The sequence below is a fragment of the Lytechinus pictus genome, chromosome 11, assembly GCF_037042905.1.
Source record: "Lytechinus pictus isolate F3 Inbred chromosome 11, Lp3.0, whole genome shotgun sequence".
Lineage (NCBI taxonomy): Eukaryota > Metazoa > Echinodermata > Echinoidea > Temnopleuroida > Toxopneustidae > Lytechinus > Lytechinus pictus.
Window position 1 is genome coordinate 8611392 of NC_087255.1, and position 26173 is coordinate 8637564.

Genomic DNA, 26173 nt, shown 5'->3' on the forward strand with positions numbered 1-26173 from the left:
CTCTATTTACTATGTCCGTTAACAAAATATATAGGCGCATATGTTCTCACAAGCTTTAGATCGAAATCGAAAACATCATGGCTACATATTCGAATAAAAATGTAACAACACCGTTAGTGATTGGATGTTGCAGTTCAAGAGAGTATTTAAATATGATAATAAAGAAAAAAAAAACATTCAAGTTTGTTTAATGATTTTGAAGTACCTATTTATGCTTTGGTATTCAAGTCCATTCGTCAATTACGTTGACAAAAAAAAAAAAAAAAAAACTTAGAACTGGGCCATAACAATCCGCCTGAGGAAGCGGAACATTAGAGGAACATTATACATGTACGAGCAAATGTTTGTGTATGTGTGAGTGTGTAAGGCACGTGGGTGTGTTGGTGAGTATGTGTCTTTAAGATTATACGATAGATACAGAGGAAGACAGACTTAATGCACATAATGCACAATAACACCTTCTTATTTGAGCCTGGTCACTTTATTTCAGTCAGATCTCATAACTGTGTAATATCTGTATGTGATTATAGACATTTGAATTGGCAAGAACTTGAAAATGATTTTGACGATAAAACCTGTATCTTTGTATTCTTCTAGTGTGGAGCAGTCAGTTGGTTTTCTAGGGACCTACCTTCGTCGTTTGAATACGATGATGACTACAATAATGACAATCAAAACAAGCAGAATGGCACCAATAGCTCCCCCTGCTGCTGCCGATACTAGTGAGCTACCTGTTCCACTGCCATCCTGAGATGATGTGTCAGTTGAAATGGGTGTAGTCAGTGTGACGGGAACTGGATTTAAGATAGAGCATTGCGGATACAGGTGTAGGCCTGAATTATGTCATTGTACCTATTTCTTGCGATTGAAAAAATGATGAATGACTGAAAGAACCACAATTACCAAAATTATTGAATGGTTGTACAATAAATTACCAAAAAAAGACAGGGAGTTAACCAGTAATATATACTAATCAAGGTTAGCATCAATATTTATTTACAAGAACTGAATCATTTTGATAATGATAATAAGTCGAGTAATGATATGAAATATAAGGTGAATCTATAGAAATGAATGATACATGCATCACTATTTCTGAATTCAGTTTTTGATTGGGCTTCGTCAATCAAGTGTATTCCGGAAATAATTGTGCATAACTTCTGCAATTACTCCTTTGATTGGCAAGTCATTCCATACTATTTTTCGCTAATACGAGATTGTTTTCTCGAAACCACATGCACACATTTTAGACGTAGTAAATACTTGCAAAATTGTGGGAGTAAAAGAGAAATCAAAGAAACTTCAAAAGTCGTAAAGAAGGAGATGAACATACGACTTTCTGTTGTTACTGTTAACATCGGTCCTGATTCCCCTTCCCCCTTGATGCCGTCTCGGATCGCTGCAATCTGAATAGCATACGTCGACCCTGCTTCAAGTTCGGTGATGTTGTAAGTCACCATCTCCGTGGCATTGTCTGTAGACCTCTTCGAAAGAACACGTTCTGGGCTATCAGGTAGGCCTACCCCTGGCGGTTGGACCTCCTCATCGTATACAACCTTGGTGCCCAACCGGACGTATATCTTGTACCAGACTATAGGTCCATCCCCAGTATCAATTTCTGAGTTCCACTGCCTCCAACTAACAACAACATGGTAGTATCCGGATTCAACTATTTCTGGTGTACCACCGTAGCTTGGTAAGACTGCAAGGTATGGTAAATCAATAAAACGAGACGGAGAGACATTTTCTTATTAATGATTTGTTTGTTGATTTTCTTTTACCCTTCTTGATTAGTGTATTATCGGGAGAGAGCCATGGGAAAAACCATGGAGCTATTAGCTCCATGGACGAACAACGAGTGATCAATGAACTGCTAACACCACGGTTTTGCTTGGGAATACAAGTCAGAACGGCGAATCCGACTTCTGACTGACTTAATCTAATTGCGTAATTGCCGAAGAAGGATCTGTCGGTTTCGTTGGAGTGAATGCCTCTAACATGAAGAGTGATGTGCTTTTTAAATATGTTGAATCTGTTATTCAAATCGCGACTCTCTCGTAAAACAGTTAACTGTGAAAAAAAACATTCCAGAATATTTAAGATAATTCATAGGTATTCTTTAAAGGTTTCGTAGTGGAAGTAGAGCATCAACTCATGAAGATGCGACAAAGGTTTTCTTAAAAGGACAAATTTTTCTCGATGTATTATATTTGTTCCTACTGCGTCCCTATCGTCCTCGGGATAATAAGTTTTGGACAGAAACATTTGATTCAACCAAGATTTTTCATATTTCCAGAGAGAATTACCTTAGTGCATGGAGCTTCATAAATCTGCTGAGGGAACAGTCATTGTTGGTTTGATATTTAATGAACTAATAACGTCGCATGCAATAGTTCGAAAGTTTACGTGAGCTCTATTTTAGCTTAAGAGATCACTATTACTAGCATGACTAGAATCTGATGAATAAGTTTGAATATGACCTACGTACTAAAGAAATCTCTTGATGGTAGTCTTACGAACGCAAATCCGGATGGGTCTTCAGGCATCCCGACGTAGCAGTAGATAGGTTCTTCTTTGCCTAAATACTCATGCCGAAAAGAATTTTTGATGGATGTTTCTGATACATTGGAGCTCACATAACTTATCATGTGATCTGGAGAAAACATTCCCGCAGCTGCCTTCACATATTCAGAGGAATTATTACTTTCTTGGGACGTTGTGTAGGAACAATGGAAGTGGAAGAGTGCAACTCCAGGATTGGTCTTTTCCGAGCTTACTTCAAAACGGTCTACGGTAAAAGAAGAAAAAAGATTAGTTGTACACTAGACACACATATTCCTATATGATATACATTATGATAAAGGTTGGAACGGAGTAAATCACCCTTTAAAAGGGCAAATGGGTGACAGCGTTTTCAATACGGTTGGAAAACGCTATCACTCCTTTGCCTTTTCCCACCCTTTTCGCCCTTACCGTTTTTAGAGTGTAGACTATTAAACCTAAAAGGACTGGGCTACTCGAGATGTATCGAGGTCGGGGGGGGGGGGGGCGGGGGGCATGACGGCCCTCTTCTGATCTCGGCCGCCGTTCGCGCCGAAATGTTGGCACGCACATTCTTTACCACACAAACTACAACCCTACATTAAAAATATTCTGAAAATGATAACTTATTATGAATAAAATATGCAAAGTTATTCGTGAAAAACATCATTTGCATATTTAACATTCAATTTCACTTTTTCTTTTTCCATATGTCATCATTGTAAGCTACTTTCAAAGGTTTCCACAAAGAAATATTGCCAAAGCTATTTTTTTCCTCATGTATTTTACTTGTTTTTAGAATGTAGGTATTTCTTTGTTTCTTCATCTTTTGTTTTTTATTGCTTTTTCAATGCAAGTTAAAACAGACCCTTTAACAATAAATTCAACCTTAAATTAATTAAGCATACCAATTAGAACGAAAAGAAATCACCCTTTTATGAATTTCATCTCCCGTAGACTTAGTACACAAAGTATGAAAATGGGCCATTTTCGGCATGACGTTGTCTCGCAAAAAGTCATGTGGCGTCACGATTCTATACTAGTATGTCGCGAATTTGGTCTCAAAAGTTGCGCGAAAGTCATAGAACTATGCGGCGCTATCTTTTTGCGTTTGGAAAATATCGCGCGAAGCGGGGAGTATCATGGCCCCAGTCCTTAGGGTGAGGTAAGATAAATGATACATACATATGGGCACTGACGAAGAGTGTGACTTTACCTACATTTTGAGAGCTACGCTCCTTTTAAAGCCTACGATTTCATTTGACGGCATTTACTAAACCAATTGTGATTATAATGATTGAGGTACAATGAACATCGAAGTTCCGAGTTAGGATATTCACTTGTCCCTGGATACTTTCAATTCTTGGAGATCGTTCAGCAAGCAATTCAAACGTGAAAATATATATGTATAAGTGTTGCAACGGTGTTATGATGATTGAAGTATAATCTACAAATTTGCATTTTGATCTGATGGCCGGTAAGACTAGACATTCTACGACATCTTACAAATTTAATATACCAAATACTTTGACTAATATTTCAGTTCCATCATTTTAGATTACCTGTTTGGCACTGGTCTCCCATCCATCGTGAATGGCATTTGGATGAAATGCAATTCCCGGTTAAAAAGTTGCAATCGTCAGTACTACTCAAACAATGACATGTCTTCGAACAAGACTCAAAACATCCTGAAACTAAAGAAAAGGCGATATATCATATTCCAAGGATATTGCAAATTCTACTGAAATATATTATATATACATTGGATGGCTCAGAATGGAATACGAGAAATATTCCAAGAGTTGGGGCAAATATTCCTCGAATCACAGATGAGTCGAATATTGGCCGTAACGAGTGGAATATTTTTGGTATAAAGCCATCTAATGTAATTATTATCATCTATCCCACCCCCCCCCAAAAAAAGAAAGATTTGATTGAAAAAGTCACTGCCCTTGAAACATAATTATGGCATCACTTCGTAAGATCAAATTTGGTCGTTAAAAAGCGACTACATGTAGCATGCATTCGCGCATGCGCACTAGACTGTTAAATACAGTATCATATTCAACGGCAGGTTTGTAAGGGGCATATGGGATATTCGTTAGATTTCGGTCCTTTGAGGAATACGCTCTTGTATTGAACGGGTGATAACAATATCAAACATCACTTAAATTTATGCAAAATAAATGAAATACTAAATAGTCTTATTGTCATAGAAAATAATTTGTAAACTTTACGCGATATGGATATCTCTTACGTTGAAGTTTTGTTTGCCCTATTCTGATTATTGCAGTACAGCACCTTGTTGAAAAATAGACTTACTTTAGTAGCATCTATACTGGACTCAATTTACAAAAAATAGCAACTAACTGACATGAAATGACTTTCTAGCAAAGGAGATCTTGTCCAAAATGAATACCTTGCACGATTAATCTTCAAAACTTTATCAACTTTAAGTTGCTTATTTTTAACGGACAACTGTTCTTTCGTAATAAAACTGTACAACTCAGGTAATTGCCTGTACAACCTGAACTGCTTAACTTCATATGTTTATAAGAATAGGCCTACTTGTGCAAATCTTATACTCCTCTATGCAGTATTGGGAAAGAAACTTACAAGTAATACAGCTTGATGGAAACTCTACAGAATCCATGACGTATCCCACATCACAAAGTCCTACAACTTCGTCGCAGTATCCAGTGTTCTTATCACAAGTTGTACCGTTCCTGCAATTGCATTTCTGAGAGCACGTGGACCCAAAATATCCGGGAGGACAAACAGAAGGGACTAAAGAGAATGAGTGAAAATCATTGATTTAATTCAAATAAACGTTTATTTTCCTCAATTTTCACAAAATATTTTTCAATATGATTCATGCAAAGTCTTTTGCCATAAAATATGCCATAGAATATAAATCTATCGCAGATTTGTTAACAGTAGAAGGCGTGATTCCCAATAGGTTGTGGCGTGGTATGTCCCTTTGAAAAAAAGGGTCATGAGTTACATACGAATCAAGACCGACAGTAAGGTAAAGTTTTTTTTTAATGATCTCAGTCTGACAATGACGCCCACGGAATAAGGAAAAAGACACAGACACTCTTTTATCGATTCTTTGCAGATCTAATTTGTTGTTTACTTCATGAAATAGGATCAGCCATCAACATGATCATGATAAGAGTTTACCGCGGAGTGTAGATATAAAATGCCAATAAGATGTAGTATTATAAGGAGCTTTTATGTGCTACAAATGTAATCTGCTAATGTACACGATATTCAGAAAATAATGAACTTCTAGAATTTAAGACAAAGACAATACCTTGACACGCTGGACCTGACCAATCATTGGAGCAATCTCCATGGCATTCTCCCGTGGTGTCGTTACAATCTCGCCCATCAGCACAGTGGCATGTTTGACGACAATCAGCACCGTACCATCCATCGGTACACGCTTAATATATGAATTGACAATGAAATTAATTTTAATGAAAAGCACAATGAGAATTTGTTTATATGCATGCATGTGCTTAAATGTCTTAAGTTATCTTCCATTAACCACGTAGGCCTACTCACATACCATCGTTTCATGATTATGGTAATTGTAAGCATTATTTCCGGAAAATAGGTAAGAGGCTGGTGCCTTCTTCAAACTTTAAATTGGCAAAGTGTTGATTTAGTACTCACTTTTGTTGCAGTAAATTCCGGTATACCCAGCGAGACAGTTGCATCCATACGGATCGGGTAGACAGATCTGACTTCCAGCACACTTGTCCAAAAGCTGGCCAGCTCCACATTCAAACTCACAGTCCCAGCCAAAACTATGCCTCCCACATGCTACAAGAAATGAAATATATATTTTTTTAAATCCATGTTTTAAAATTTCAAGTAAATTCCAGCCTCCTAATCACTAATATATATAATAGTATCACGTACGTCAATATCACATAGGAATAAAGCATATTGCACTGAGAACTTTAGCAGTAACTGTTCGTAGAATTCAAAGGGGGAAAACACATAAACACCTCTTACCACGCAAAGCTCCTGTAAAGATAATAAATCTTCAATGTTTTTTTAAACAAAATATTCACCTCGGAGGCAGTTCTCTCCAGCATGGCCAGGAGGACAGATACACGTTCCTGATGATTCGTGACAGATACCTCCATTGTAGCAGTTGTCACACAAACGGTCACATGATGGCGGATTCCATCGTCCAAAAGGGCATTCTGATAATAGGTAAATATAACATTTTTAAGGCATGAAAAAAGAAATTCACTACAAATGTAAGACTGAATAGTCTTGATATAAATACGTTGATCATTAACGCGAACGATGCGTATTTTTGTGTGTGGGGTGGGAGGGTGAGTGTGTTGTGTGTTTTGTCTTTGGATTAAGCATATAAAAATATTTAGGTTCGCCTTAGGATGATACAACCAGACCATGCAGAAAAAAGCAACAACATACAAGCGAGGGAAGCGTAGTACAGTATTTTTATTCGGGGATTCCTCTATTCCAAAGGATTAGCTCTGCTATGTCTACAGGGCCCCCTGATCAGTACCTTAGAAAAAAGGCAAAATAGGCCTACCCTTTACAATGAGTCTGATGAAGCTGTATCGATGGTCCTCCAGTGTTCCACTTACAAATGTCAAATAGACACCGGCATCTAAGAGAGATGCAGACTGGATTGTATGTGATAGGCTGTTGGAACTCTCTTCGATGTTTGAACCATTCGAACCAGTCCAGTCGAAATCGATGAGCTTTCTCCACCTTATTCCATCTTCCCCTTCCATCCCCGTTGTACGCATCACAGAGAGTGTGACATCGTCTCCGATGTGGACAGTGACTGTGAGTCGACCATCGATGGGTTGTAGCTGACCTACGTATGCATGGTATGGGTAGGGACCAATCACAAACAGTAACCCCACAATTTCACAACTGTTCATACTGCAATAGCACTTCACAATGTTTCACTTTCTTTTCAAGGATATGCATACTGATGTAGAATAACAGTTTTAAAGGTAATAATTTTATGATCGACCATATCAGAGATGATTTCTGTACATGTAGGTTTATCCCTTATAAACATATTTCATATCCAGACGTAATATTCAAATGGACTTAAATCATTATTGATGTACATGTATTACTAGTTTAAGTGTGCCACTCAAGATTTTTTGTTTTACAAATAACACGTATATTTGTGTGAAAAAAATGTGAAGACGCTTTGATTAGAAACCAATCTGCTGTCTAAACAAATAAGGAACTTCAATTTGTTTGTGGCAATAATAGAGTACTATAGGGTAAATATGACAACCAACAAAAACATGTTGCCCATGGGTAAATCAGAGGTGAAAATGTTGCGCGTCGTATGGGACATTTCCGAGTCCCGTACGCGAATTTTTTTTTCCCAACGCAGTTGTGAATGCCAATATGAATATTCATGACTTGCGTCTTCGGAATAAGAGTACGCATGAGCCTGGACTATCTTTACAAAATTAATTGTCAGTGGTCGTCGTTATCGTTAGCGTTCACGTTGCCACAAATGAACCAGCACCCTCAAATTACCGGTACCCTTACATTAATGACATAGGCCTTATACGCTTAGAGACGATATCTAGTTCCAATTCTTAAACACTTATCAAACTGCCATTAGTGACAAGACATAATGCTAGCCTTGGGCCAGCTTAGGCTAGCGCATTAACTTTATCTCAAATCGGGACCTGTCTAATGCTTAATGCCGACTAATGCCATGGTTAATTTCGAACTGGTTAATTCCGAACTTTACGTCTAATAAGGTTAGACCAATTAGCTTATATTAACCTTAAATAGGTCTAGTCCGTATACAGAACTAGATTTAAATAAATTTATCTTAGATCTAGTCTAGTCTCTAAACATTGATAGACTCTGATCTACGATGTATCAGCATGGCATGTATTCAAACATCAGGCACAGTGAGCAGAACATGCACGTAAACTGTCTAGATCTATGCGTTTAACGCACGGCTCTGCATTATATTGCAATCGCAGAGTAAACTCTGAATCTTGACCCCCGTCTTGATCATTAAAATATTATAGATCGATCTGCATTTTCTTTACCAATTATTAAGTTTTTTAATTTCCCGTGCTCCAAATCGGCAATTGTGTTACTAGAATCTAGATAGATCTATATACGGTGTCACGTTTGGAAAATGCAAGAAAAGTAATTCATCGTTATTCATTTAATTTATATATATATATATATAAAAAACCTAAAATGAGGTGTGTAGTTTGAAGCATAAAAGGTTATAAGAGAGAGAAATAAATAGAGATAGAAAGAATGATAGAGAGAAAGAAGGAAGGGGAGAATGTGCCATTGATGGTTGAGTGATCAATCCAGATGCCTGGTGTTCAATAGAGTGCTAGTTGTATTGTGTGTAATGCTTTCTTGCCTTGCAATGAAAAGGAAAGTGGTATGGCATTAACAATTGTTAATGAACCTTAAACATGTTTTGTATGACTCTTTTGTATTAGCCTCTGTGTGTAGATAAATAGCCGTTGCTGCTGTATTATGAGAGTGGTGAGAAGACACACCCTATGAATCTGTCTTGGTGTACAGAGGTGCACATTACCAGTTCTAGCCAAGAGATAGCTGGTTTATATTGTGATTATATTTTTTTGAAAACCAGAAGATGGCACTTTTCGTTGAAAAGTCTTCTTTACACTTATAATTTCCAAGTTTGTCCCCTGCACTACCATCGATGGCACATTACCCAGAGCTTGGGATTTTGAAAACATCATTGTGTCCTCCAAGTGTCAATGAATATTGGTCAAGCAACTGGGCACTCGAACCAAAGTGCATGGCGTCGTGGAGTGGACACTAGTTGAACATTTATCACATGGTGAGCTGTATCAATTCGATATAAACTGATGAACAATGACTCTATTTGAGGAATGAACTACTTCACCATTTTGAGGGTGATAACGAAGCCACTGATAAATTCTGTCAAGTTATATGCCCAAACGTTATTGTATTGGCCAAGATGTACTACAGAGCAAGTGAAACCGTAACAGCTTGAGTTTAGTCTGATTGTACATTGTAGTTTAGGAGTTTATTGACTCTCCGCATGGAACCTGTGGGTATTTCTGACCAACACCCATAGTTGTATTAAGAGGATTGAGAGTTTGGAGAGGATGGTCATTGGAAGTGAGATATGTGGACAGTACAGGTCCACTACTCATATTTTATGACAGATCATTGTATTCGGAAAGAGAATTATCACATAGAAATTCGAGTGTAATCATGGTAGTGAGGGATTACAATTAGTAACTCCTCATGTGTTCAACTTAATCTGAGGGGATTGTTTATACCCTGAATCTCACACTGATACTGGTATCGTTGAATTATGAGAATTTGTAAATGTGCGCACATAATATCCGACAAGTAGTTTAATGGATACTAAATGACCATATCACCGTTGTGTAAGTGGTGAATTTGGATACTTGTAATTTAATTATGATTAAATTTGATTTCTGGAGATCGTAAATGGCATGTGTTTGTTATCCTTATTCTGTATTATGCGTACCATGTGACATGCAAGAAAAGAAATTCATAATTATTGATTTAATTTATATATATATAAAATTAAATCAATAATGATGAATTACTTTTCTTGCATTTTCCAAACGTGACATACGGACTAGATCTATTAAACTAAGGCGACCAAGCTCATTGGTCTAACGTTTACGAGTAAACATAAAATTCGGAATTAACCAATTCTTAGTTAACCATGGAATTAGTCAGCCGCTGGCATTGTATAGACAGGTCCAGATTTGAGATAAAGTTGTATGTGCTAGCCTAGCCTAGCGGTTTTTCATGTCATTAATGGCAAGATGATAAGTGTTTAAGAATTGGATCTACATATAGATCTAAGCCTAAGGCCAATATAAGGGTACCACATCACCCCTACATTGAAAACTCTTCACTGGTCATGCTGGTTGCCCCTGAAGGAACGCATAATCTTTAAAATCCTTCTTTTGATTTTTCATATAGTCAATGGAACTTCCCCAGTTACAATATGTCTTTGAGACTTTGATGCATAATGACCAACCCTCAAGAAATTTTCGATCCTCATCATCTAACCTCTCACAAATTCCAGTTGCTAAGAAATCATGCGGAGAACGGGCCTTTGCTCATGCAGGGCCTAGCATGTGGAATTCTCTCCCACAGTGTTTGAAAACATAGACTTCAGTGACCACCTTCAAGGGCAACCTGAAAATATACCTGGATGGTGTTTCATAAAGCTTTTCGTAAGTTAAGAGCGACCTTAAGAACGACTGGCGATCATTTCTTGTGGCAAATAGTATATACCAAAATCAGAAAATGTTCATTAGCGATGGTTTAGCGCGTAAGAAAGGTTCAGCAGTCGTTCTTAAAGTCGCTCTTAACTTACGAACAGCTTTATGAAACGGCCCCCAGTATAAGAGTCTTTTTGATAGACATTGACTTATTGTTCAGACATGTATTATATGTAAATAGTTTTTGTTGTTATGCTCTGAAGCGTCGTGAGCATCTAATCTAGATGGAAAGTGCGCTATACAAATCTCATGTATTATTATTGTTTTTATTACCAGCAATTTGAAGGTGCTGATTCATTCATGGCAACGCACGCGGACGACCACTTTTGTAAAGGTAAAGTCTACGAGCATACGTACTCTTATTCCAAAGACGTAAGTCATGAATATTCATATTGGCTTCCACAACTGCGGTGGGAAATATAATTTCGCGTTTCCGCGAGACACACAACATTTTCACAGTTAATTCACCCATAAGCAAATATTTTTTTTATTTGTTGGTTATCGGTTTTTCCCATGAATACCCCCTATAACTATCCCTGACAATATATCAAGCATGCCCCTTTCATAAACCCAATTATGCGGCTAATAGCAGCATAATTTGGTCGTAAAATCGGAGGAGGACCAGAGTTATCCGCATTATTTTGATGCTGCAATTATCCGCATAATAACAGCATCGGGACAAGATTTTGAGTTTATGAACGTATTTCCAAATAATGCGGATAATTGCCATGGTGCGGTCACAAGGTCACCCTTTTCCAACACAACCGCATCGGAGGGGGCGTGTCCAGTTATCATGACGATTATCCGCCTTTTTCAGGACGGGCGCTCGTAAAAATAATGCGGATAATTTTCGGAGTTTGTGAACGCAATTTTTATTGAGTTATCCGCATTACTATTAGGCGGCTAATTGGAGGATAGGTTTATGAAAGGGGTATAAGAGACTAATTTTTTTTGGTCGAAATGTCCCGTACGAAATTGCGTATAGGCGTATTTAGCAATAGGCCTATACATTATACATACGTGTAGACCGAAGCACCCCAAGAGGAGAAGATGTTCTTTTGCTCGCCGTCACTGAAGAACACTCGAAGAACCCGAACCCGTCGCTAGTCACTGACAGAGTCTGCATCAAAGCTACAACTGGCAAAATGCTCGTAACTCCTGTAACTTTGTAGCTATCGGGGGTTACATTCTCTGTAAGACGGAAGAGTCTTCTTGTGGAAAATGAGAGAATCTCTTCACCCTCTGATCCCAGTAGACAGAGATATGAAGAATCTCCAATACCTCCCCCGTAAGGTGTTGGAGTAGCTGACATAAGACGCATAGGAGGTACTGGTCTTGGCCCTAGGAGACAGTCGTTAATTTAGTTAATTCAATTGACTTTAAAAACATAGAAACATGGGTTTATAACATAAGCCTTTGCAATCGATTTTAAATGCGATGAAATTAATTCTAAGATCGATTTGAAAATCGACCAATACCGTTAATTTAGATTTAAATCAATGGGATTAAAATAAATAGCAAAATTAGCTTTGATTCGTTATCAAGATCAATAAACATGATCATTATTTTCAATCAATAAAATCTATTTGATAGTTATTTATTAAATCAGCATAGAATATTGCTTTTAAAATCGATTTTCAAATCGCTTTTAAAAAGGCTAGATCATATTGAGTAACACATAGGATATTCTAAAATTTGAATTTGAGGCAAAAAGAATAGAATTTACAGGTTAATCGATGTAAGTTTACATGTGACCCTTTTGTTCGGTGGTCAATATCATAACACTGTTTTTTAATATAAGGCCATACATTGTTTGAACGATTTACAATTTATTCCCCAAAAATCTATCTCATACTAGCAAGGAAAGCTATCTACAGTGTAATTGATTGCTAGGTTGTGTTATGCAACATTCTGTGGAACGTCGATTGGACATACATATTTCCTCATTTGTGATCTTTTAAAGAAAGATAAAACCCCTCGGAAAAATATACGTACCATGGCCCAAAGTATGTCATATTATCTACCCTATCGATCAATATTTGTATACTATACATGTATATTATTACTCACGCGGAGGTTTTTCACACGCAAACCGGAGGTAAGATCCACATGGATGTGTTCTCCACCCATTATTATCCTGTTGATGAACACATTTGTCATTCTCAAACAGGGTCTCGTCACCATCTGACCAATCAGGAAATCTGATTTTTTTTTTTTGAAAATGTAATAAAAAGCAACCTTTATCACATATATAGTGCTTCTCACACACACACAAAAACGAAACCAAGATTTTATCAATGATTTTTCTTAAAGGACAAGTTGACCCCAACAAGAAGTTGATTGGAATAAAAAGAGAAAAATCCAACAAGCATTACACTGAACGTTTCATCAAAATCGGATGTTAAATAAGAAAGTTATGACATTTCAAAGTTTCGCTTAATTTCACAAAACAGTTATATGCACACCCTGGCTGGCATGCAAATGAGGAGACTATGACGTTATCAGCTCACTATTTCTTTTGTATTCCATTATCTCAAATATGAAATATTTTAATTTTTTCCTCATTGTCAAGTGATACAACGATTAATTCCTCACTGAACATGTGAAATTAGCATTGTTTAACACTATGTGGTTCATTCATGCTCCTTATTGTCAAAAAAAAAAATATTGTACAATTAAAAAAATAACGAAACAAAATAAATAGTGATGGACATCATCGACTGACTCACCTAGTTGTAGATATCACTGTTTTGTAAAAATAAGCGAAACTTTAAAATGTCATAATATTTTCTTATTTTACATCCGATTTTGATGAAATTTTCAGCACTATACTAGTTTGATTTTTCTCTATTTGTTCAAGTCAGCATTTTCCCGGGTGGAATTGACCTTTAATCACAGATACAATATTCTGGTACAATAAAGAATATTTCTCAGTCACGCATGAGCACAAACAAGGATACCCAAAAGTCACTTGGATATCTGGGTCTTAAAAAGATAATCAAATTTTGTAATAGTTCAATATCTGGTCATTAATTTAATACATCAATTACAGAAAGTGCTAAATAACAAAGTTGTATTTATTTGAAACAAGGCTTGAATTTCGATAATTTCATAAAATGACAAGGTTTTGCATGCCGTTCTTGCAAGTGTGTGCTGTCTACACTTGCAAAAAACGTGGGCAAAACTTGGGGATCCGTACGTGGTGAGTATGGCCCTTAAACAATTGAATACGTATTAACCGAAAGGTAGCACCCGCGGAAAAACCTTATTTAAATAGCATTTACATATAACATGCAGATACTCCATAGCAGCTCCATGGTGTTGAGCGTATTTTTTTTTACCACTTTCGGTCATATCCCCTGGTGGACATTTGAAGCAAATCCTAAGCTGCCATTTGCATATTCGCTAATTAATCATTTATTTTTTTCTTTGCGTACTCGAAAGATACTTCGATTTTACTGGACCTTACCTTATGAATAATGTCTTTTTTATTGAAATTTATACGTAATAATTTGACCTTTATCGTCACTTCTGCTTAATTTAGAGCTGAACGATAACGTCACCCGCAAAGAAAAAATGATAACTCTTTGGATTCCTTTTTCGGTAATTACGCTGAATTTAACAATAAATAAATAAATCTGAAGATCTGATGTTATTGTGATCTTTAGAAGTCTGGGTAAAACATAAATTGATTTGTTATTATGAAATGTGAAAAATCAGGAAGCACACGACTAGGCCATCCCTATCGAGCTAGGCTACAACAAAACGACCCCTGACTGTTCTATTATTTCAGTGTCAGTGAGTCAGGACCCAGACCCAGTTTAAGGAGAAACTCCCTTTTGGCAAAATTTTGAATCCATTAACTTCAAATGATAAAAAACAAAAGAAATAGTGAGTGAGGGACATCATCGATTCTCTTATTTGCAAGTGACTAAATTGTGCATATAACTATTTTGTGAAAAAATAAGCGAAACTTTAAATTTCATGACTTTCCTAGTTTTCATCCGATTTTGATGAAATTTTCCGCATTATGCTTCTCTGATTTCTCTCTATTAAATCGAATCAACAATTTTCTGATGGTGACTTGACCTTTGATATATATATATATATTAGAAACGCACCCATTATTGGTTAGCGGAGTTCCATCGATCCAATGATAAGTGTGATTGGTGACGCCTAACCCAAACCAATACGAATTGCCTTCTGCTAGGTGAATGAGAAAATCCTTTTGGCAGCATGTAAAAATAAATCAAATTATAAAATACAATTATTAAGGTTATATACTGATACATATCATATTGATACATCCAAAACTCCCTCATATTAGGGCCGAAAGCTTTAGAACATAGTGTATACTTTGCTTCATCCTTGATTCTACTCTACTTTACACACATATATTATAAATAATGATCAAAGCGATTGGTATATATATTCACGTCTCACTCTTATATATATATATATATATATATACACACACACACGCGCGCACACACACACACACACACACATATATATATATATATATATGTTTTATTATATCATATTATATAATAAGTGGACAATCTATTGCACAATATTTGGATCATCGGCTGAAATAAGCCTGCAATCGGGATAAATTTATATTTAGAGTTCATATACTCAAGTAATATTGTATGATAGAACGTTCAGTACCTTTTATAGTAAATTGTACAACGCCTACTTAGCTTGTTGTATGCGAGCAAATGAGAGACTGAATGTCACACATTCATACCATTGCACACGCACCATATAAAATGTACCGTCCATAATGTACCTTGCACGTGTCAGGAAAAGGTGACGTCACTATAAAAAAATACGATTCAACGTATTGCACGCGCTTAGTACATGCAAACGCGCAGGCCTTACTGTCTAAATGCGCATTACCATTAATCGTTATTCCCCCATTCATTTAACACGGGTTTTACCCGTGTAGTATAAGTTGTATTGTACATATGTACAATATAACCTTTTCAAGGGAGGTCACGTTCCACCGATCTAGCCAATCCCAGCTCGTATTATTGCCTATACCTCGATCTTCGTTAATCGAAACATTTTGCGGCGTTAATCCGGAAACAAAATACGGTTCGTTATTTCAAAGGTTCGTGAGATCGAGTAAAGAGAAAAGTTCATTATACCGAACGTTGTTAATCCCCAAATGAAATAAGGTTCGTTATTCCGAAGATTCGTTAATCCGAAAAAATGAAATAATCTGCTTCGAAGCCAGGAAAACCGGAAGGGTAAGCGTGATGGAGGGCTAGAAACACCGTTGTTGTTCAATTGTTATGAGGATGGGAAGGCAGGGGTGGTGGAACGGATTTTCGTTTGGGGAGAAGGGGGGGGGGGTGGGTTGGTGGGCATTTATGTGTCAAAATTGGCATTTTGGTGCAGACGGATATTTTTGTCATGGGATTATTATCTGCGTGAAGGCGTTGTGTGCTTGTAGTCATAAAGTTAAGCTAGTAGTTGGAAAATATTCAAATCTTAAGTTGTGAAATTCCATTTTTGTTCAATTCTGGTGATATTTACAAGATGATGCGAGCGCGATTCGCAAGCTCAAAATCTGGACCATTTAATAACACATGAAAATCAATTATTCCGAGCAGTTTTTTCTAATCTTAATCATGAAAACGATGTGTACCTAACTAAAGAATTAACGCCAGCGAAGTGCGAGCTGAAAATTTTAATATACTGACCAGAATGTAGCCCTTGAATAGGATACACCGACCTCATTTCACCAACCTCCTAATGCGAGCGCGAGGCGCGAGCTGAAAATGTTTGATATATTCATACCTAAAGAGGGGCATTATACTGTTCCAAGGTTTGTTTGTAAGAATTCATGAAGACCATACGTATCACACTTACCAAATGATGCGAGCACGAAGCACGAATTAAAGATAGTTAGACCAGAAAAGAGGGACATTTTAAGGTATGTTTTAGGAATTCATGAAGAGCATACATATCTCCTCAATCCACTAATTCGAACGTAAGAACGGACCGGAAATGTTTTATATTCAGACTTAAAAGAGGGCAAACAGTTTAAGTAGTAATGAAAAAGAAGCATATGTCACTACATAAAATAATAAAAGCTCGAAGTGCGAGTAAATATATTTGGTGTTTTTTGACTTGAAAACGGGATGCTTTAGCACAATTTAATCCACTTGAACAGGGCTATTCATCTCGTTAAACAGACAATGTGAGCACCAGTAGTGATGAACACATAGGACCTAAGCAAATAATGTTTCATAAAAATACGAAAAAGATTTCAAATATACATTATATCATATATTACAATATAATATAAAATAATATCCTCTTCTTCTTCCACCACTAGTTTTCTATGACTTTTTTTTTTTTTTGGGGGGGGGAGGGGTGGATAGCCCATTGGGGTGCATGTGCCCCCCCCCCCCGTTGTTACGTTGTCTGCATCCTTATAGCCTCACGTTTTCGACATCAAATTTAATGGGAGGCAAGTTTATTGTAGTAGGATGCCTGAATTATTATACTACCATTACATACGCAAAAACGTTTGATAATAATAAAGACACATTAAAGGAGAATGAAACCTTTGGAACAAAATAGCTTGGGTGAAAACAGAAAACTCAAGAAACAAATCAACGAAAGTTTGAGAAAAATATGACAAATACATGTAATGAGAAAGTAATGAGCATTTGAATATTGCAATCACTAATGCTACGGAGATCCTCACATCGGCAATGCGACAAAGATGTGTGATGTCGCTTGTGAACAACTCTCCCCATTACCATGATTCCTTTAGTATATATTTCACTTAAACTGCCTCTTTTATCACATATATCAGTAGATCATGTGTTCTTTCTATAGGAGGGCTTGTAATGCAGACTTTCAAAGAATACATCATGGATAAAGAGTTTGTATCACCATAAGAAAAAGCAAAAAGAGACATTTTGGGGGTAAGTGTTCACATGTGACGTCACACATCCTTGTCGCATTGGCAATAGGAGGATCTCCATGGCATTAGTGATTGCAATATTCAAATGCTCATTATTTGTCCGATCTTTCTCAAACGTTCTTTATTCTTATTCTTTAATTTTTCTGTTTTGAGGCAAGCCTAATTGTTCCAAAGGTTTCATTCCCTTTTAAATATTCAGATGTTATCATTTTTAGCGTCATTAACATTCTTGCCATCACTAGGCCTAACCATCAATATAATTTTATTAATTCTTAAATTCTTTATTACCTTCTTTGTTGTGATCATCATTAGTATTATTGTTATTTTCATTACCAGCAGAAGCTGTTAAAAATGACCACCCCCTAACAAAATCTGGAAGTTGATTCACAGGTGTCCAACACACAATTCCCAACATTCATAATCCATTCGCTCAGGCATATAAAATAATAAATAAGATGTTTGATCTACGTGCCAATTCTTAATGCCATACGTGCTTTGGCCACAACACACACAGTCATGTAATCCTCCTCTGAAACTATTTTCCCATAATATCCCGTTTTTTATATTAAAACACCGTTTTTTGTTAATAAAATAAATTGATTTCATTTTCGGGAAAACAACCTTACTCCATTTTTGGAATAACAAACCTTCGGAATAACGAACGTAACCCCTAAAATCTACGAATTTTTTCCACGGCATTTAATCCTTAAATGTCGAAGCCGACTATTTATACTCAGGAACTATTGCTGCTAAACCTTGAAAATTGGCGGTAATGCCCTTTTCAGATTTTTATGTTTTGGAGCCGGAGATTCGCCATTGTCATCTGATCATCCCCTTGTCAAAAACATGTCGCAATCTTGGAGTTATCTTTGATTCTCACATGTCTATGTCCAACCAGATTACAAACATTTGCAGATCAGTTCGTTATCAGTTGCGCAATATTGGTTTCATAAGAAAATATCTCACTCGCTCAGCAACAGAGAAACTGGTACATTCACTCATTTCTGCACGATTCGATTTTGGTAATAGCCTCCTTTACAACTTACCAGATTCTCAACTTGGAAAATTGCAAAGGTTGCAAAATGCAGCTGCGCGTATTGTAACTCTATCTAGCAAGCGCAGCCCCATCACCCCTATATTGAAAACTCTTCACTGGTTGCCCCTGAAGGAACGCATAGTCTTTAAAATCCTTCTTTTGATTTTTCATATAGTCAATGGAACTTCCCCCAGTTACAATAGGTCTTTGATGCATCATTACCAGCCCTCAAGAAATTTACGATCCTCATCATCTAATCTCTTACAAATTCCAGTTCCTAAGAAATCATGCGGGGAGCGGGCCTTTGCTCATGTAGGGCCTAGCCTGTGGAATTCTCTCCCACACAGTTTGAAAACCCAGACTTCAGTGACCACCTTCAAGGGCAACCTGAAAACATACCTGTAAAAATGTTTTTTGATAGACATTGACTTATTGTTTGGACATGTATTATATGTAAATAGTTTTGTTCTGCTCTAAAGCGCCTTGAGCATCTAATCAGGATGGAAAGTGCGCTATATAAATCTTATGTATTATTATTATTCATTTTTTTTAATTTATCAAAAATATCTTTCAACAGGATAACAGGCTCAGAATGACTGTTTTTCAGCCTGGTCCTGTTAACATAAAATAACAATATATACATAATAGATAAAAGAGTAACTTGGGTTCTGTACAGTAATGAGCGAATTCAATAACATTTAAAATCAGAATTATCACTAATACAAAATTGTTTAAAGATAAAATACAATACCAGTCACAATTCCCAGACTCAGCACTACCTGCCTCAGCCAGAGATCAATAGAATCAGTGGACGAAATCCTTTGCTCTCTGGTCGAAACAGGCAACAGTGATTCAAAGAATGGTGACTGGTACTGTATTCATTTTTTTTTAATTGACGAAATGGGAAAACATTACGATATATCTAAAAAACATGCTCTTATTTTTTCTTTTTCAGTAAATGCATCAATGAATTCATCAATGACTCCGTGGAGACACGTAGTCGTTGAGTGGTGTGGTAGGAACGCATGCTGTTCAGTATTGATGAGATTGTATTTAAGGAGATATCGGAGCAATTGCTCTTGGATTTCCTTTTCTATTATTTTAGAGATATGACTAAGTACAGATATTGGGCGATAATTTGCTTCTTCATTCCTTGGGCCTTTCCCTTCATAGATTGGAGTTGTTCTTGCCAATTTCCAATCTTCTGGTACATCACCACATTTTATACTTAGATTAAAAAATTGGGTTAAGGATTGATGAATATATGGTGCTGCTATTTGAAGTAATCTTCAATCAAATCCTAGTACATCAATATTACTTGTTTTATCTAAATGAAGAAAATGTTTAAGGATTTTCTCCTCTTTTAAATATTCTATTTCAAATTTGTAAATACAGGAGGGATTTTTCCAATTTACACACACATTTTGAGGAAAAGATTGGGATATATTTTTACCAACATTGACCAAAAAATCATTCATTTTGTCACCATCTATACAGCAGGATGATGAATCATCATTTTTAGACTTGCCTGTAACTTGTTGCATTTCTTTCCATAATTTCTTACCATTATTACTATATTTCCTTGATATATCATTGAAATAAGCACATTTTCTTTCCTTTTGAATTCTGTGAATAGGTGGAAGATAACGTTCTACGATTCTCATGCCTTTGTTGATCATCGTTTGAGATAGGCCTATCTCTTTCTGAGTTTATGTGGCGGATTAGACTGTCGGCGAATAATTTCACACCTTCAGGACTGAGATGTATGCCATCATTACATAGATGCTGGGTTGACCCAATGCAGTCGTTGTTGATAAAACCCCATCCATGGGATAAGGCCATTAATTTTAGTCGAGCATTAGTGACATTCAGTTTGTTTAGAAATTCACTTTGATAAGCTCTTCTTTTGATGATGGAGCTAATCGATATCGTATCTAATGAGGTGCATTCACCTTGGACTTGAAGAGCCAGTGACTCTATTTTCTTTTTAATAGTAATCGAGTCATTCACTGTCATATTATTTGATCCAACGTGTATGATGACCTCTTTAGGCAGGGTTTTTTCAACCATATTCCTTGTTGGTTCAAACATATCTTCTACTTTTGCTTCTGGAAGGGTCTTACATTTAATTCTCTTTGTTGAGGACATCGTAGATGGGTTGAGAGGCTTTATCATTGAATCTCCTATTATTAGAACATCACGTTGGAGCTTCCTTTTTTCATTCTCGGCTTTCTTTGCTAGCATGAAGTCACTTTCTTTCTTCTGCCTATAATCTGCCAATCGCTCAAAAGAACTCTTTACAATGGCGATTGTTTCTTCTATTTCATCTTCAGTGTTATCAAGCAGTAGAGTATCGTATCTGTTGTTTACTTCGACGTTCGGGACAGGGGCCTCCATGAAAGGAGATGGGCTTTCATTCAGTTGAGTATTCATGTTGCTTTGTGTAGGTGAGGTTAATGACTCTACCAATGACGAAATCTGGTCTTTCATCTGAATCAATTGCTTAGAAACATACTCTCTTACAGCTTGATTGGTCCCTTGTGATATTGGTACAGGGCTATTACTAGTAGATATCATATGTCGAAAGCCCATGAAATTGGCAAAATGATGACAAATATTAGAGTTAAGATGAGGGTAGATCTTGCATAGGCCATCGAAGATATGTTCATTTTTGGACATTTTATCTTCCGTAAAGTAGGATTTTAGAAGATACCCAACTGCCGACAATAAACTAGTTCTAGTTACATATTTGGGCAGTTTATAACGAAAAGAATCATGACCACTAGCGTACCTACGGGGGGGGGCACTCTGCCCCCCCTGACGAGTCACAACCCATACAAAAAACATATCCCTGCCCCCCCCTGACGAGCTTGAAGACCTTTTTTTTTTCTTCTTCTTTTTTGCTTGTCAATTTTTTTTCTGGTACAATAATCTTTATTTTTGATAGAAGACCTTTTTTTTTTTTCTTGTCAAATTTTTGGGCGGCCGATTTTGTCCCCCCCCCCTGTGGAAAATCCTAGGTACGCCACTGCCGATGACCCAGAGCATTCGTTCATTTTCAGATTTGACATGATGAAAGTCACTTGATGAAAAGAAGGTAAACTTGTGTGCTATATTGGTTCCATTTGGTTTCGGCACGTGTAAGTTAATTTAGATGTACGATATATGAGTCAAGAACTTACGTTGTAGATCGTGATCAATAGTTCGTAGTCTGCCTCTCTGATAGTATGTGGGACTACAATATTGTGGCGTCTAGTCGTGGTCCATATATTTCCATGTAGTGAGTTATATATCCAGCACCTTGTGTTTGATTCCTTTGGCTGAATTCAGATTGTTTCATAGTATCCATGTAAATTCTCTCACTTAAAAACGTAGTTTTATCATTTACTGTACCAGTGAACAGAAGAAAATGCAAATTTGAAGTAATATTCTGTGATTTTTCGATGAGTTACCGATGACCAGTGCCGAAGTCCACAATACATGCTTTGACCAAATTATTATGGCAGCGAGTCTTTAGATGCGTCTTTTTCATTGCGTTATCTCCATCTACAGCGCATTGATTTCTTTGAAAGGTTAGTTTCACAATTTGTATGGCCATGAACAGTAATGTTTTTTTTACAACCGTTTCAGAAACGGATTTTGACTCCTTTTTTGGTTACGCATGGGCACTGACGAAGAATATGAATTTAGCTCTCATTTTAGAGAGCTCCGCTTTGTCTAAAATATACGATTTTATTCCTGCGGTATTCTACTAAACTGAACTGAACTTGAATTTTATTATCCAAAAAACAATTACAGCATACAAATCGTACATTAACAAAGTATAATAAAATATTACATTTTACAGGATAATAAGAACCAGAAAATAGCATGAATAAGAAATATAAAAAAATAATTTGACTTCGGAAAATCAACCGTTCAAGAAAATTCTTGGTTAATGTTTATTTAAGTGTTATGTCAGTGTACATAGTATATTTTCATTCGAAATTCAAATTCAAAATGCTTTTTATGATACGTGCCCTTATGTCACGGGCATCGGAACAGGAGGGGGACAGGGAGCATTTGCCCCCCCCCCAATTAAAACAATCTTCAAACTAAAATGCCACTTTTCAAAATGAAAAAAAAAGGTGTTGATGCCCTCTACCGTCGTTGGTCAATACTTACATTGACTCGCTGTGTCTTCGGCTGTGCAAGATCACCTCCTTGTTCCTGGCAAAACTTTCTGGCAAACGGATATGGCATCCTCGAACATTGAGACACATAGTAAAGAGTTCCACCCAGCACGCTCCATTTATATTCAGGAACATCTACTTGATGAGTGAGTAAAGTAACCACCACTTTGATATGTTATTCAATTCTCCAAATTTCGTAGATTGAAAGTTAATCTAACAGATTTTGGGAAGGGACCAATCCAAAATTGGATCTAAAGTTTCAATCAAAATTTAATTCTAAATGTTTTATATAGAAAATTTAAATCCAACTTTTGGCTGACCCCTGAACGAGATCTATTTTAAGCTGAGGAATTTAGAGAGGAGCTACAAGAAAGAAAGTGTTATCCCGGGGGGGGGGGGGGGGCACTCAGTATATAATGCATAGTGGGTATATGCCGCGGAGGGGACCCCCATTTTTACACTCAAATTTCCGTTCCAAGGCATAGTATTTTTGTCTTATTGAGAAAAAGAAGAAAGAAATCCGCTCCAAAGCATAGCATATTTTCCGTTACGCCGTTCCGGCCCTATTGATCTGGTACAATGAGCCGCAATTTTGGTGAAAAGCGGCCGAAAAGCGCTGTCCGACCATCGCCTCTGCGCTAGCGCATCCGGCGCCCTTGCCGCCGGACCAAAGCGCCGGGCTATAGCTGCATGCACGTATGCCCCTTCCATAGGGATGAATACGCACTCACAAGCAGGCGACCCGTTCCAAGGACCCCCGTTTTCACACACATTTGTAGTTCTGAAGCCCGTTCCGAGGACCCTCCTTTTTACAATAAGCCCCTCCAAGGCCCCCGTTTTTTTTTGTCTCGCCCGCGGCACAGACCTACTACTTTTTTGGTCGAGTGCCCCCCCCCCCCCGATGTCTCATCAGAATGTCCTGGTTATGGTGAGAAAAATGAATCCCTCCACATTATTAATTCTATTAAAATTGATTAAGTAGGGTAACCTTTTTTTCTCAAAAGCCAAGTATTGAATATAAGCCCCCTGAACACCTTTCGAAAGAAAAGGATTTTTTCCAAAAAAATGTTAAAAATCGTGTAAGCATGGTAAGGATATGGTTCTAACGCTACGTCGTTTGGCTACTGCAACGACTACATTGTTTATTTTTTTAAACATTTTGTATGAATTAACCGCCAACAACTTCATGAACTATTTTGTCGTTGATTCTGTCGGGCAGTGGTATGGAGGGGGGGGGGGGCTCTGACAAAAAGGATTTTATTCAGCTTGGGGTGGGGGAGAGGTCAGTGGCGTTACAGAAAATTCGAGAAAAAAGCGATAGTCATCATGTGTATAATCAATCTTGATCATCTTGTACTCCCTCCTTATCGTCGTTATCATACTTATCGTATGATTCATTATTAAATATTAAGATATTCGACTGTGAATTACGGGAGGGGGAGGCGGGATAATAGCACAAGCCACCCCCATTTGAAATGTTGTGGGATATATCCCCCATTCTCCCCCACCCCCCTTTCCGTGATCGACATCGATGCGGTCGAACAGTACAGTAATATTATCGAGCTGATAATTGTTACGACTCACCCTTACAGCGTTCGCAAATGAAGTGATATGGTGAAAGACACGGGATATCGAGCCATTCCATGTTTGGGTCAGAAGGATTTAGAGATGCACAATCTTCATCACTTCCATCATTGTTGGGCTCTCCATGTTCCCACGCCGAATACCTGTTATGTCCGGTGAATGAAATAATGTATAGAGGACAGAATGAACTTAATCCTGTTGACAGTAACATATACGGTTACACGATTAGAGAAGTAATCTTTGTCAATTCTTTAAAACACGTATTGTGTCCAGGAATTACAAAGAGTGCATAACATTTTCTTCAAATTTTTGTTAAAGCCCCCCCCCAAAAAAAAAAAAAAAAAAAAAAAAAAAAAACACCATGAAAGGTTGTCACCTCTTACATTACTGGGAACAGTTTCCCTTAAAATACTACACCAAGCTCGAAGAAATTATTTGTGACAAATTGCGATTTGTCTTACGTGGACCGTGCAAAATGAGGATAGTCCTACGAACCGTGATATACTACGTCCATATACTCGTCCATTTACTCATAAAAATATATCATGGACGAAAGGCGAGAGGGAGAGACGCAGTGATGGAGCAAAGACATGAAAATGAATTGAATACACCCTCTTCCGTCTTCAAACATTTTGTGCAGTTTAAATTTGTTTTCTTATGTACTTGAAACGTTGCTTGTATAGTTGAATTTATCATGTCTTCTAGACTTATACGTAGACATGTACATATGTAGATTTAACAAAATTTAATAATGAGTATTATTTTATTAGGCGTTGGTAAACAAACAAGAAATGTGCTCAATTTTGTAAAAAAAAAGAGAAAATAACCTTGAATAATAGACATCAATACATCAATTAAATTCTTACTTTGCTATTGGTGTAAAACAATCGAATAATATCACTACCATTTGTGCTATAAAAAAAAAATAATAATATATATATATATATATATACATACATATATATATATATTTTTTTTTTTCACTTTCTGAAGAATTAAAGACGAAACTAGTTAAAGTGGAATATTTGAGCATTCTTTGACTATTCTTCATGTAGTTTGATTATTATTTTCTTTCCGTGAAGGGGGACATACTTCGTTATTTAATCGTGTATATATATATATATATATATATATATATATATATATATATATATATATATATAATATGCAGCAATGGAGATACACACCTGAAAGTCGACCCTGAGTCAACCGACTTGAAGTCAATTTACTCAGGGTCATGTTCAGAATTTAGAAATTTTTATGAGCTCGGAGTGCTTTCACGATGGGAAACACAGTTGGGGGTGTGATAGTTTATTAGAACAGCCACTACGTACATTCTCGATCGGCCATTTCGTTACGATTTTTAACAAAAATGGCCGATCGAGACGGGGGTAGAAGGAGAGATCTTTTCGTTTTTTTGAGGTTCCAGTCTGTGCCCAGATGTCAGGAAACTGCCACTCGTTATAGACCTTCATCCATATAATCGTGGTAATTGTATACTTTCTGTTTTCACAATTCATTTGGAGAAATATTTAGACCATAAATCACCCTAGTCCGGTGACTATGG

General features: G+C 36.9%; 1 protein-coding gene across 1 annotated transcript in view; it reads right to left on the reverse strand.

The window, feature by feature from the left end:
• The window catches only part of LOC129271715 (uncharacterized), a 57208-nt gene that overhangs the window by 23287 nt on the left and 7748 nt on the right, over positions 1 to 26173 (reverse strand). Inside the window, exons 3-16 of the mRNA XM_064106621.1 lie at positions 24607 to 24749; positions 23015 to 23157; positions 14990 to 15093; positions 12939 to 13069; positions 11889 to 12209; positions 7121 to 7411; positions 6627 to 6761; positions 6223 to 6372; positions 5858 to 5989; positions 5158 to 5328; positions 4104 to 4235; positions 2489 to 2788; positions 1334 to 1702; positions 632 to 794 (exon numbers count right to left, since the gene is read on the reverse strand). Coding sequence (XP_063962691.1) covers positions 632 to 794; positions 1334 to 1702; positions 2489 to 2788; positions 4104 to 4235; positions 5158 to 5328; positions 5858 to 5989; positions 6223 to 6372; positions 6627 to 6761; positions 7121 to 7411; positions 11889 to 12209; positions 12939 to 13069; positions 14990 to 15093; positions 23015 to 23157; positions 24607 to 24749 — 2685 coding nt within the window. The remainder of the gene's footprint in view (positions 1 to 631; positions 795 to 1333; positions 1703 to 2488; positions 2789 to 4103; positions 4236 to 5157; positions 5329 to 5857; positions 5990 to 6222; positions 6373 to 6626; positions 6762 to 7120; positions 7412 to 11888; positions 12210 to 12938; positions 13070 to 14989; positions 15094 to 23014; positions 23158 to 24606; positions 24750 to 26173) is intronic.